We start from the raw sequence: 13,267 nt of genomic DNA, 5'->3' as shown, positions 1-13,267 counted from the left end.
TAATGGATATAATGACGGTGCGTAGAGTGAACTTTGTTCCAGACGCAGATGTCCTTTGATTGTTTTTTAGGCGGCTGCTGTCGATGTCAGCGGAAAATAAAGTGCAGGGCTGGAGCACTGAATTGAGAAGATTTCGCTTTAAGCCGGCCACCTTTTAAAGTTCGTTGTCTAAGTCATTTGTCTATGCAACATTTTGAGGCGCTTAGACGGGGAACCAAAATTCCGAAAATGTTTGAAAAAAAAAATAAGATATCCGCCGCCCAGTGAATGCGAACAATTTTAATGTAAATATTTAAAACAACATGCCATGACTGTTGTACAAACATAATGAGCTCTGCTCTTCAACCTGTTAAAGTTCCTAGTCAGTTAAAAATAGTGCAGGCGAGACAGTCATCTCTCTAGCTTCAAGTCGCTGGGGAAAAAAGTTGCCCGGGAACCGAGTGGAAAACACGTTACCAGCTTTAATGCATCAATTAAATTTTTTTCTTTTAATTATTTGTAACTGCTGCTGCAGTTGGTGGCTTTTTGTTCCTGCTACTCCTGTCGGGCAACATGCTGCGCTCTGTTTGTTTTTCTACCTTTACTTTTTGCACAAATTGTTGCCTGCTTGGGACATCTTGGAAGCTCGTGTTTAGTGTTTTTGAAAGCCCGGCCAACTCACTTGTCCACAGCTTCAATGTGTGTTTATTGATATGTGTTCATTATTGAATTCGTTGTGGTTCACTTCGGTTGTATCGGAGATACCCTTAATAAAGGGTGTGCCCCAACAATTAAAATTTAGCTTAATTCTTTGGAGTGTTTTATATTATGTATATTAAAAGGAGGTTATAATTTTTGTTATTTAGTTGATTAAGCAAAAATTCTCTTGAACGTTTGTATGTGGCTTATTTGCTTATAGTATTTGTTTGTTATATTTGTTTATAATGTTAGCCAGCGCACAGCTAGGGTATTTTCCAAATCGACTTTCCAGCGCTTATCCGTTTTTAAACTTTGCTTTTGGTTTTTATTACAACTTTTTTTTGCAGAACTGTTAATAAAAAGTCAATTAAGTTGGAAATACTTGTTGTGGACATCTGGCATTTCGCATTTCTTTAATGTGGGAAAATTCATAATATTAGTACTCATTTTAAATCGACTGCAGCAAGAAAAAAAAAACTTTTAAATATTTTATATTTATTGTTGTATTCAATGCCAGATAAATTTGGTTTCCAAATCAAAAAAAAAACTGTATCTGACCACCCTCTACCACTTGGCCAAATTTCAATTTGCCCAGCTCCCTTGAACATTTCGCAATTTAACAATTACTCAATTCGGTTGCGCTCCCCAAGCTGGAAACCTACAGGCAACGCTTGTGTCATTAACATATCGCATCCTGTTGATCTGCACCACGATCCGCAGATCCCTGAACTGAAACCGAGACTTGACAAATATGCTTTCAGGTCTTATTATACCCAAGGAGCCGGACTGGATGAGCATGCTCAGTGAGCAGGAGCTGGCCATGTGACCCCGTTTCGGGGAGACCCCTTCGGCTTGCATCTGGTTGGCCTGTAATTACGCGAAATGAAAATGTGAATGTCAACTGGCGAGGGGCAGTAAAAAGGGCAGTAAATTAAATTGTATTAACATTTCTCGTATATCTGACGTTATTTGCTTCGCTTTATATTCGCGTGTGAACCAATATTTAGTTTCCGAAGTGCTTAGCATTTGGGCCGAAAAAGAAACGTGGATTTAAAAACTTCAGAGGCGATGAAAACATTTCAATTTGGTTCACGCCCCTTCGCCAAGTTATCTTTAAGGCAAAACTACTATCTGCGTGATGATCATGCCTTGCAAGTCGTTAAAATAGAAGAGAAAACATTTGCATATAAAGCAGGCACAAGTCGAAGTCTGTCACAAGTGTTTAGCATAACACGATTATTCATTTTTACAGCATAGTTTAAGTTACATCAAATTAGCAACTAATTTGTATTTGTGCAGCATCTCTCCTGCGGCCATTTTTCGTAATTAGTTACGCCTGAAACCGTTCGGAACTTTGGCAACCTGACGCACCATTCCGAGCACGTAAATGTGGAAGGGAGTTGAATCGGAAAGATGCCACTGAAGGTTTATCAAAGTCCTCCAAGTCGAAGGCGTCGAAGTGGCGCCAATCGGGCCCACATGCCATGCAATTTCCCTTTACAGAATTATAAGTACAGCCAACTAATACAAGACAATACAATAATGTAAGCAATTTCTCTGAAGCACTTCATTTCAGGGCGTTTCCTCGGGTTGGTTAGATTATTTGTCCACGGCTGCTTTCATTGGGGAAATGTTTGCGTGTCCATTCAGAAAAGCCTGCTTGCTGGCTGACTAATAATGATTTCATTATCATTTTTAGGCATGACATTTTGGCAAAACAGTGGGCACAATAGTATCCGACTTCGTCTTTTGATAATAATTATATATCTGTCTATATAGTATGGACAAACTATGTGAGCTTAAAATGTGTGATTTTGAATTGAATGTGTAAGCCCAAAAAAGGAAGATACGTATTGTAAGAGTGAATGTTTCATTCGTATTTACCTGAAAGTCCCCTTTTACCAACCATTGTGCATAGTCATCATAATTTTTGGCTTGTGGTTATTAGAGCGTCTCAAGCTAATGACTGTTGGCAGCTTGCTAAAAATGAGTTTCCCTGGGAATGGCAAATGAAATTCGTAATTTATATGATAAAATATTAATGAACAATTAAATATTTCAGCAATCTTCCCAGGCCAGTCATTACAACTTTATAGAGCCAGGGCAACATTTTCCTGTAACCTACGAAAGAGGAAACCCGAAAATTGCCAAGGGAACGAAATAAAACAGAAATCTGCAAAATCTCTGTATAAATTAAGCATTAAATGCATGACATTACTGGACCAGATAATTTCCATATAAATTATATACACTTATGTTCAACAACAAAAGCAGACGGCTTTCGATGCTGAAAAGCTGTTTGCCCAGATGATGTCGCTGCCATTGAAGAGGTCCATGATGATGATGGCCACACTTCGGGCGACAATGTCTTCGCACCTCGCGGCCCTGCGCACCCAAACCAAACTTTCCTAAAGTGTGAACATCACACAAAACTTGGATCTGATCCCAGCTGGACACGCGCAAAAGAAAGTGCCTGGTCGGCGGAGCCTTGTAGCACCCTGCGGATATGTAAAAGTGATTCGGGGCGTGGCGGAGTCGGCGAGCGCCGGGCTTGGACATGGGTCTGGGTCTTTAGGTCTGGTCCAGACCAGAGGTGGTGCCTCCGATGCTGATGATCGCGGTGGCAACAGTGACACCCCGGCGATTCCAACGTGTCGACGCTGATGACGACACTTTCTTTTCCTCCGTAAACAAAGCTTACACCGAGAAGTACACAGCAAAAGACAGAAAAGGACATTCGATCTGCAATGATATCAAGCTTTTGATGGATCGTTTTACGTTTACGTATTGGCTTGGATATGCGATTTAATACAAAGTATTATTTAGCTTATAATCGTAAAAATACAGATCCTAAAATCTTTAAATCTGCAGTGGTCTGAAAAAGTGCAAGTCAAGTTTTTGTTTTACATAGGAGACGGAACCAGACGAATTTTCTCTGAGTGCGGACATGGGCCAGCAGCAATTTGAGAATTCTCAAGGCGAAAGTCGCTCAGTGCGAAGTGCGTGTGCAGGGGGCGTGGCACAGCCTTCAACGTGTAGTGCAAATTATGAGGTGTTATGTCAATGCAGCCATCCCCAACCCCGTTGAGCCCCCAAGTTGTCCAAATTTTCGTGCGCCATGCTCGGCGGCGTTAAAGTGCCTGAAAATGCGCGTTAAAAGTCACACGACCAGACGCAGATTGTGAAAGGTCTTCGCCAGGATGGCCGGTGCAAAATTAAATTGAAAACGCCCCATGAAAGGGAAACCACAGGGAAACGTAATTATCAGCTACTGAACACTGATTGCGACCGTCCAGCATGGAAAGCGTGGTTAATTGCCCAAAAGGAACTGACCCTGCCATTTTATACCCGTTACTCGTAGAGTAAAAGGGTAGACTAGATTCGTTAAAAAGTATGTAACAGACAGAAGGAAGCGTTTCCGACTATATAAAGAATATAGAAGTTAGAATGTTGAGATTAAGCATGCAGATATTCAAGAAAATGTTTAAATTTCTCGTTTGCACTCGAGGAAACTTGATTACAGCATTATATCTTGTTTTACTTTGCTAAGAAGCTTCAATAAAATGAATTATTACACATTTTTGGCTCCATAAATTTGTGAAGATTCATCATATTCGAAACAATTATTCCTTTGGCATATATCTTGAATGCATACCCGTATATACATATTTACCAATTAAAATAACCACCCAACCGTAGTTCCTTAAAATTTATTCATATTTTTTGTCATCACTGCATTAAAATAATTTATATTAATTTTTATTCTTGCCTTCTGACCGTACATGTTCGCCTAAAGATAGATCCAAATCAATTTAAAAATAACTTTCGGCCGGCCATCTGGGTTTTTCCTGGACTCTAGGAAGCCTGGTCGAAAGCCGGTAGCCAGCTTGTGCATCTCCTGCTGTTTTGTAGTTATTGTCTTGCCCGTTGCTATTGACTTCACTTGCAGCGGCCGATGTTGCAGTTGCAACTTGCAGTGGCTGATGTGGCCGATGTTGCCGCTGAATTTGAAGCTGCAACAATCATTGAAGCTGGTTCGATTTGTGGCCGTGCGGACGTGCTGCATTTTATGAAATTGCTTGTTGTTATTATTATTGTTATTATTAGTAGTATTATTTTATGTGCTTGCCTCTGCGCCTCCTGCAATGTCATTTGAAGCTTGGAGCTGGCGCTTGCCTTTTGCCACTTGCAACTCGCAACTCGCAACTCGGTTGCCGCCGAGCTCTCACGTCCTTCTCCACAAAAATATAAACATAACAATCATTACAAGTGGCTAGGCAGCCCACAGAGTAAAAAACAAAAACGAAAGCTGAACAAAAACTATTATTGGTATTGATGAGAATTATCTTGACTTCCTGCTCCGCTTGCTGTTTCTGTTGTTTTTGTTGCCACTCAGTGGCGTCTTAAGTGGCGCTAAATGCGTGCATTTAATATAATAAATCTTTTTCAGTTGGGCATTTTTGTTTGCTGGGATTTTGTGCCGCTTTTTAAGCCATATTTTGTGTGGCCAGGCACGTACGCATTAAATTTTGAGTGGCGTGAAGTGAAAGGGTCGACAGCCTGTAGAAGCGGCTAGGCTGGAACGTTGACGCATGAGAAAGGCGGTAAGTCTGGGATATAGCACTATTTTAAATCTTACAGGTGCAGTAAAAGCTTATCTCATTGATAACTGCTCTGCTTTCACGAAAAATAAATGGACATGGACATATGATTTTTTGATTTATCACTTGTAAATGATTATCTGAAAACAGTTATTAAAGTAGAATAGAATTTTTAGGTATTTAAAGAAAATACGCAGATACGTTTATATTATTACAATTACAATTCTTGGTTTGCCGCAAACCTTTCCAAGCATTTGTGAAATTTGTGAAATTCCAAATTTCCATGCAACCTATATCACGTTGACCTCATCTCTGGAAGCCTTTCGCAGGATACCCCAGCTATCGATTGCCATACCCTGACCAAAGTTTGTTGCTTAAGTCTTTTGTTTGCGCGTGTCCGAATGCTTTGGCATACCGTTAGAGTCGGCGCCCATGCATCATCGGACCATCGAAACTGGCAACTCTTGTGGAAACACATTACACGGATGGAGGAGTAGTCGGGAAATATATGATGCCATTGTTGTGATATTTCACGCTGCTACAATCGATGCGAATGTAAACAGAAGGCTCATACGCACAATAGGCCAGTGGAGAAAATGTTTGCGCCTTTTGTTGCGTTTTTCCTTATTGATTTCTGTTTGTTTTTCCTCTTGGTCATAACTTTGGGCCAGCAGCAACATGAGGCGCAAATGTCAACGCATTGTCTTCAAGTTGCCATGAATGATGGTCAGGATTGCAATGGGCGAACAGTAAGACCCGTGAAATCAATTGAGTCACGTTGGAGATGTTCCGCTTTCGGGGCGTTTCCAGTGTTAACGTGCGATAAACGCCCTAAATATCTGCGACAACGATTAATTGTGGGGCAGCTGAGGAAATGAAATATAAAAAGGATGCTTGGAGAAGCATTGGTGCAAACTAAAGCCGGTTAACGACGCTCTCGGCAAAAATCTAAATACCTAACATTGCAGATCGTAAACCAATAATCACAACCATAATCAAACCAAAATCAAAAATACTTAGAGTATTAACACCAAATATTTTTAATGAACTACGAATTTGTTAAGAAACAAAGTATGCTGGAATTAGTTTTAGCTGCAGCAATTCGACTGGGCTTGATTCATGTTCTTGACCCCCAAGTGGGCTTATAAACAGGAAATATTTAGACCAAGACTGTCAGATCATTTCCCTTGAACTTTTCTGCTACTTTTCCAACTTCTCCGCCGCCAACCGTCGGCATCTGCTAGTTGGATTGTCAGGCCAAGAACAAAAGAAATACCAGTAGAAATAAACAAAAACCAAATTCAAAACAGTGGCAAATATTTACCAAGCCCCCTCCGGGTTCCCCTCAACTTGAGTTTCCTGGGAAATTGGCGCATGCTGTGCAGTGAGTCGCCGTCAGACGGACGTAACAATATTCCACATAGTCATGGCTAGAAATTGCGTTGCTTTTGTGTGCAGTTTTTCAGTTTTTCAGTTTTTCGGTTTTCACGCCGTTTGCGACGCTTGCGATCAGCGATGAGGAGGCATTGCAGTTGCCACCGACTCACGCTGAGCCCCTTTGGACATCTCTTTATCTGCGGGAAAACGAAAAAGCTGGGGGAAAAAGTGTCAACAGCGTTTGGCAGCTACCGTTCTACGTTTCGTTTTTATTTTTTTTTCGCCTTTCTTCATATTTACTTGGCCAACAATATGTGGCCAACAATTTTTCGCCGACAGCTTATCTGATCCCACTGAGTCATGCAATGCCTCTTGCCTTGCATTTGAATTATGGAGATGATAATGCGTTCGAATCGGGATTTGCATTCGTCGTAGAGCTCAATCCTGGCCAGAAACGCAACTCAAACTTGGTCAATTAAGTGCCATGTACTGTCGGACATCACCACAGCTCTGGACACGCTTACACTTCGCTTAATTGAGTTTATTAGCCTCTTACCTCTTAGCTTGCCAGTGGCCTGAGAAACGAGCAAAAGTAAAATATTTTCATATATAAATTCGGCGCGAACAACGATCGGCTACCTTGCCGCTGAAGTAACGGTAACTTCAAAAATATTTCCTTTACAACTTGTCCAATTCTCCTGTCATGCTCGGTCTCCTTCAACTCCCCCAAAATCCCCCAATCGCCCTTCACCTGTTGGCCAAATTAATGACACTCGCTCACCGGGTTACATATTTGTGAAATGATAAAAAAGGAGAAGGAAAATGCAATTTCTGAAATAATTAAATATGAAGGCCAGCATTTCTTTTGGGCCACGTCTCGGAGAAGGTTCTCACATGCTACGGAAATTTAAAATAACTCGCTTGTTCGTTTAATTTTTGGGTCAACATTTTATTTGCAATTAGCTGAGCAAAACTTTTAAAATATGTAAATTGATTGCATTTTTGTAGGTTTTTGGAGCTCAATTTTCAGGGGTTGGAAATAGTTAGCCGGGGAATGAAAAGTATAGTGGGAAAATTAAGTTATGACGTTTTCTTAAAATAAATAACAATCAGGCTGTAGATATGAATAAAATGATAGTTGCATAATAACTACATTATGTCTTGTATTATTAGACCTATTTTTTTATTAATTTATTATTAGGTAAGGATGTTCATATTTGATTCAATACAAATAATATAATTAATCATATATATTTTCTGTAATGGTTATGTATCGGAAACCTTATTTATTATAGACATGTGTTCTCTTTATATTAATATTATTAACATCCAATATGTAATTATTACTTCTTCGTCAGTCCCTTCTTCTTGTTATAGAAAGCATTGCAATTTCCGTAAAGAATTAGAAAAAAGCTGGGTCAATAAGCAGGTCAGTTGAAAACTTCAAGGGAAAATGTCAGGTTGGCAACTCATTTGGAGCGACAAATTAATGAGTTCACTGAGGGCCAAGGAATGCTGCAAATAAAAAATAGACAAGGCACTTGCCACTTGAACCCGTGCTCTCATTAAGCCGCAAACCGACACACATACAATTACACGGCAGCTGCTTCTGAGATTAAAGCCGCCTTTGAGTGGCTGTTGGCCAAGACTAAGACTGAACTCGATGGGGAGAAAAGACTCTCACTAGGCACTTAAAAATTAACGCTTTTGACAGCCAAACGGACTTTCAAATACGCAGAGCCACACGAAATACAAAAAAGCAAGAGCAAAGAGCCTAAATACCGTACAGACTTCCCGCTCGAAACTCTGGGGATTGTAAGTCTGGGACGAAGCCAAAGCGCAACAAAGTGTCAATGCGGCTTTGAGGCGAGTTTAACAAGATTGGCAGCGACGGCGGTGGAGATGGAGATGGAGATGGCCAGCGAGGCCAGAAGATTTTCTCATAAGGTGCAAAATCTCTCAACATCATAAAACCAAGAGTTGTGGATGTGAAGGGGGTTAACGATGAGGAGACAACAGAAACATGCACAGAGATGAGCATCCATAAAAACATACGCGAGTTGGATTTCGATGTTACATATATTTTCCCCGAAGCTCCTAATTAGCCAAAGCCGGTTCTTTCGGCGGTTTTTGTTTTTGGTTTTGGTTTTGGTTTTCTTTTTTCGGCTGCTGTGGTGGCCGTTTAATATTTTATTATTCTTGGGCCCAGCCCCCCTCTTGGAATAAACGAAAAACAATGGAGCACTAAAAATCTGAGGATAATAAATAAATTAAGTCTTTAACGATGACAAGGAGGGCTTGCAGCTCTAACATCTCAATTAAGTTGTTCAAGCTCATTGTTTTCAAATTTTTGGCTTAATTTTCGTATGGTTATAGCCGCTTTGTTTTTACTTTGCCTCTTCCGTTTTTTTGCTTATCTCATTCCAGTCAAAATTACGGAAATTCGTAAGCGGTCGTTGTAATTTCAATTTGAGAATGGTTTCATAAATTCCCAAATCAAGTTACTAACCATAAACTGGAATACAGATCTTGCCCTTACCACTCGCATCGTAATCATGTCTTAATAAACTAATTAGCTAATTTGCAAACAATTAAGCTAACACTGGAAAGCAAAACAGAAATCCTAAGAAATGTTTCTGCAAAGTTGTCGAGTCATTTGATTGCAGATTGCAGATAGGAGATTGGACAGCAGCTGCCGGAGCTGAAAATATATTTATGGACAGTGAAATTGCTAGGAAAGTGAGGTGAGCAAACAGAAAATATTCCATTTAATGCATAACATAAATATTTGTACATCGAGAGAAAGAGTGAATGGGAGATGTAGGTACAAGAAAATGGAAATAAGTGTCTTAAACCAAAATGGGAAATTTACGAATATAGACAATATGCAGAAGCACTTTCGAATATGCATTGGCAGATTGTGTTGGTTTACAATAATTTGTTTAAAGCGTTTACAATAAGTAAACATTTTTTTAGGCACTTTATCTCTATAATATTCTTAATTTCCCATATCATTAGAAACCGAAATCTGTTTATGCATAAAAGCCTATGTCTGACGTTAGGCCCTATAAAATTTTAATGGCCGCAACCAACCCTTGTTCATCGATAGTTCCAGCTTTGCTTTGTTTTTATTTGGGGCTGCGACCTATTCATCAACTTTGAATATTGTTGCAGAATTCAGTTCCCACGTTTCGCAAAAAAGAAACAGAGGAGGGGAAAATCTAAAACTGTTTTATAACTGTACTAAACAAGAGCCATTCACTTCGGCATGAGAACATTTCGGGCTGTCCACCTGCAGCAAAGAAACATCGCACAAACACCATAGTGGAAAGAAGATCTCTGTTGTTTTCACCCCCAAAAAAATTGGTTATGGAGGCCAATGGAAAGGCTCTACGCACTAAGACACGAGTACCTGCACAAAAAGCATTTCCAAACAATTGAGTTTTCGAAATGACAGTTGTCCTTTATGGTAGTTGGAAATTGGAACAATGCACTTGAAGCCGGAGCCGGAGCTCTATTGCCGAGCATCCGAAAAATAACGCTTTTTAATTACTAAAAAAAAAGAAACTGAAGAGACGCAGCTGCAAAAAAGGAACATGAAAAATATTAAATTTTGGCGCCCCAAACTGAAAGCCAGTTCGTCGCCTGAGTTTTTCGTTTTTTGTGCCCCTCCTTAGATGAAGGAAGCATTTTTTTGCGGTCTCGATGGGTCTGACAAATGAGCAGCATATCCTGTTGATCCTGTTGCCAGGAAATAATTATAATGCTGGTGCCCGAAACAGCATTAATTGCAAAAATAATTAAAAACTCATAAATTAGCACATGCAAAAGCAGGCCGAATAACAAAGTGCAAATTTAATTATGGCCTTCATTAATTAATTCATTAAGAAAGAGGAGGCGAGAGGCAGCCACAGTGTTTTTTGCCACTAGCTAAATCAATCAACGCCAAATACAGGCAATCGAGTGAGTCCCTAAGGACGTAATCTGATGGAGTTGCAACCGGTTTGTCTTCACTCCTTTTTGGCATCCTTAGAATACATTATGCAACTGCCAATGCCACCGACACCGGGAGGTGGACTCCTCTGTCCGCCCTTCGGCTTCATAATTTATGGATTTTACATGGCGTCACATGCGCCCTGCCGCCGCCAATCGCTGACAGTTTTTGCCACTGTCGGACATTTTGACAGTTGCAGGTTGTCATCGTCCAGATCCGATCCCCATTCCTCCTTTCCGCATCATCTGCTGGATCTGCTGCAATAGCAACTGACGCATTGCCAAAAATACGCATTCGTATTCTCATCTCAACTGCCCCTCCGCGGCGTCATAAACTCAACTGTCATTTCAATTTCCTCCATGATGGGTGCAAGGTGCTCCACATAAAGCAACCAGTCAAATGTATGATTAAGTAATATCCGAAAGCCATAATTTTACCCTTTTCGAATCGAAAAAGAAGGTTTGTGGCTTAGGTCTTTTGTTGCGGAGTGAGTTTCCCCTCGGCAGATAATTATGCGAACATTGCGTAATGAAGTTGATAAAAGCGGGGAATACGAGTTTGCGGCTGATAAGGCGTGCAAGTTATATACTTAAGCCCAAAAGGGGTGGATATCTTTAAGGATCTCGAGGCTCACCTTCCCATGAGAAACTTTTTGAATGGAGCTGTTTTTAACCGTTGACTTTAGGGGATGCTTAGCTGAATTTGCTATTCAATTTCATAACCGTAATTTAACCCTATGCTAAAACTACAAATTAATATGTATTTATGCAAATAATATTTTCTTACCTTAGTTGAGCGAAGCAAGTATGCACTAATGGATTACCATAAATTAAAAGCATTATACGCAAACATCTCAATTAACAACATTATCTAATGAGCCTGGAGTCCCTAACGAAATAATTCGATTTCGAATGGAACGGTCATATAACTTTAAACTTAATTACACAAAACATTTATTATAAGCTTCAAAGCGCATTTAAAACAAAGGTGTGAGTATCATTATAGCACACTGTTTTGGTTTCATTGTATATATTAACCAAGAGAACTCTTTCAGCTGCCGTTGCATCTGCCACAAATGACTAATTTTAACCCTTTCTTCGCTTAAAACGTTGATGAATAGATAATAAATTATAAAAAATGCTTAGAACGTATTTAATTAGTACCTACGAACAGAACCCGTTCTGAAGACACCTTTCTCCGATTTCGAAAGAAAGGCAGCTGCTAAAGAAGTGCTAATGCCAGCTACCATCAGTGAATAATATCGAGTGGTCAAAAATGAAATTAAAAAACAACAATTAAAATACAATTTCGTGCAAATCCATTCCGAGGCGAGCAAATGCAGCTGCAACAAGTTTGGAACCTGTTGCAGATGTCTATCCGCCGCTGGTCGCTCATTAAGTTTATTAATTTTTGATATTAAGACAGTTAAATTTAGTTTGCTTCGCATTTGTGTCGCCTGCCACACGCAACAGAGAGCGGCGAGCATGAACCGTGACCAGTTTTCCCCGAAAAAATATATCTAAAAATACAAAACAATAAAACCCCAACCCCGAGAAGAACCTCTTCAACCCTTGCGATGAACTACGCGATGAGCGTTGAATTTTCAACTTGGCGTGCCTCACATTACTTCTCCGCAGTCCGTTCGATTTCTACGCTTTCTACACTCACATCTTGTTCGGCTTGCTGTGTTTGTGAACAGGTGTAATGATTTTTGGTTTTGCACCTTGACTTTCTGCTTCCGTTTCAGTTCGAGCGACGCTTGTCGATAAGTTTTTGGCTTGGGGTAATTTGTGTGCATTTACTTCCTCGCCAACGAGCTTCCGTACAGGGTGTCCCTTTATATCTTCCGCAACTTCGCCTGCTTTATCTGCCAGGCGATGTTCACATTCTGCACATTAGGTTGCTCTGATCAATCAGTTTAATTTGAAATTTTAATTATTTTTCTGATGAATAATTAACCTACCCGAGTCTTTACGACGCTTGTGGTCTTCAGATTCTGCCTTAACGCAGTGGGCCAAGTAAAAATGCAGCAATGGCACCACAATGAGCAATTTGGGAAAGGTTCGCCAAGTAATCCTCATTTCAATAATATTCCTAATATTTCTAAAATTTAATTTATTTTTTCGTATAATTTTAAATTGCAGCCTACTGTTTTTTTCTTTTAAGAACACCCTGTAGCTTTTACCCCTTTTTCTTAATTGTTAACATTGTTGCTAAGGACTTTATTAGCCCAAACCTCGCAAATGAATAAAGCTGCGAGAAAATATATGTTTTAAATATAATAAAATTATATAAATCTGCTACCAGTTAGGAGTTCTTATTTGCGACTTGAATTATTATTATTTTATTTATTTATATTATTATTTGTTTGATCTTGTACCTTTGAGTAGCTATTTATTATATTTTGAATTATGTCTAACATTTCTGATATCCAAATTAAAATTGTAATATTTTTTCTCAGTCTGATTCATTTGCCAAATTTTGTTCAGTACAAAAATTATTATTTACAGTGTCGGCCCCGCCAAAAAGGATATTTTGTAATATAACCGCAGAACAACTTCCTCAATATCAATCATTACGCTCGGCTATCTTACCAACCCCTTGGCCACATTCATGC

The 13,267-nt window shown here is 39.6% G+C and overlaps 1 protein-coding gene across 1 annotated transcript; it reads right to left on the bottom strand.

The window, feature by feature from the left end:
• Window positions 1-11,959: 11,959 nt before the first annotated feature.
• LOC26526285 lies at window positions 11,960-12,779 on the bottom strand. The gene is made up of 2 exons (XM_015154979.2): window positions 12,614-12,779; window positions 11,960-12,555 (listed from the first exon to the last, which is right to left on the bottom strand). The coding sequence occupies exons 1-2, from the start codon at window positions 12,729-12,731 to the stop codon at window positions 12,488-12,490; spliced, it is 186 nt and encodes a 61-aa protein (XP_015010465.1). The 5' UTR covers window positions 12,732-12,779; the 3' UTR covers window positions 11,960-12,487.
• Window positions 12,780-13,267: the final 488 nt, after the last annotated feature.

The sequence above is a fragment of the Drosophila erecta genome, unplaced genomic scaffold, assembly GCF_003286155.1.
Source record: "Drosophila erecta strain 14021-0224.00,06,07 unplaced genomic scaffold, DereRS2 tig00000000-arrow-pilon, whole genome shotgun sequence".
NCBI lineage: Eukaryota > Metazoa > Arthropoda > Insecta > Diptera > Drosophilidae > Drosophila > Drosophila erecta.
Note: the sequence above shows the minus strand (reverse complement) of the source record. Positions and strands in the feature narration are given on the sequence as shown.

Excerpts from the sequence above, each read along its gene's own strand:
- LOC26526285 (XM_015154979.2), bottom strand. The coding sequence starts at position 12,731 with ATGAGGATTACTTGGCGAACCTTTCCCAAATTGCTCATTGTGGTGCCA. Across the intron at positions 12,556-12,613 it reads CAAGCGTCGTAAAGACTCGG|AGCAACCTAATGTGCAGAAT; the intron begins GTAGGTTAATTA and ends CTGATTGATCAG.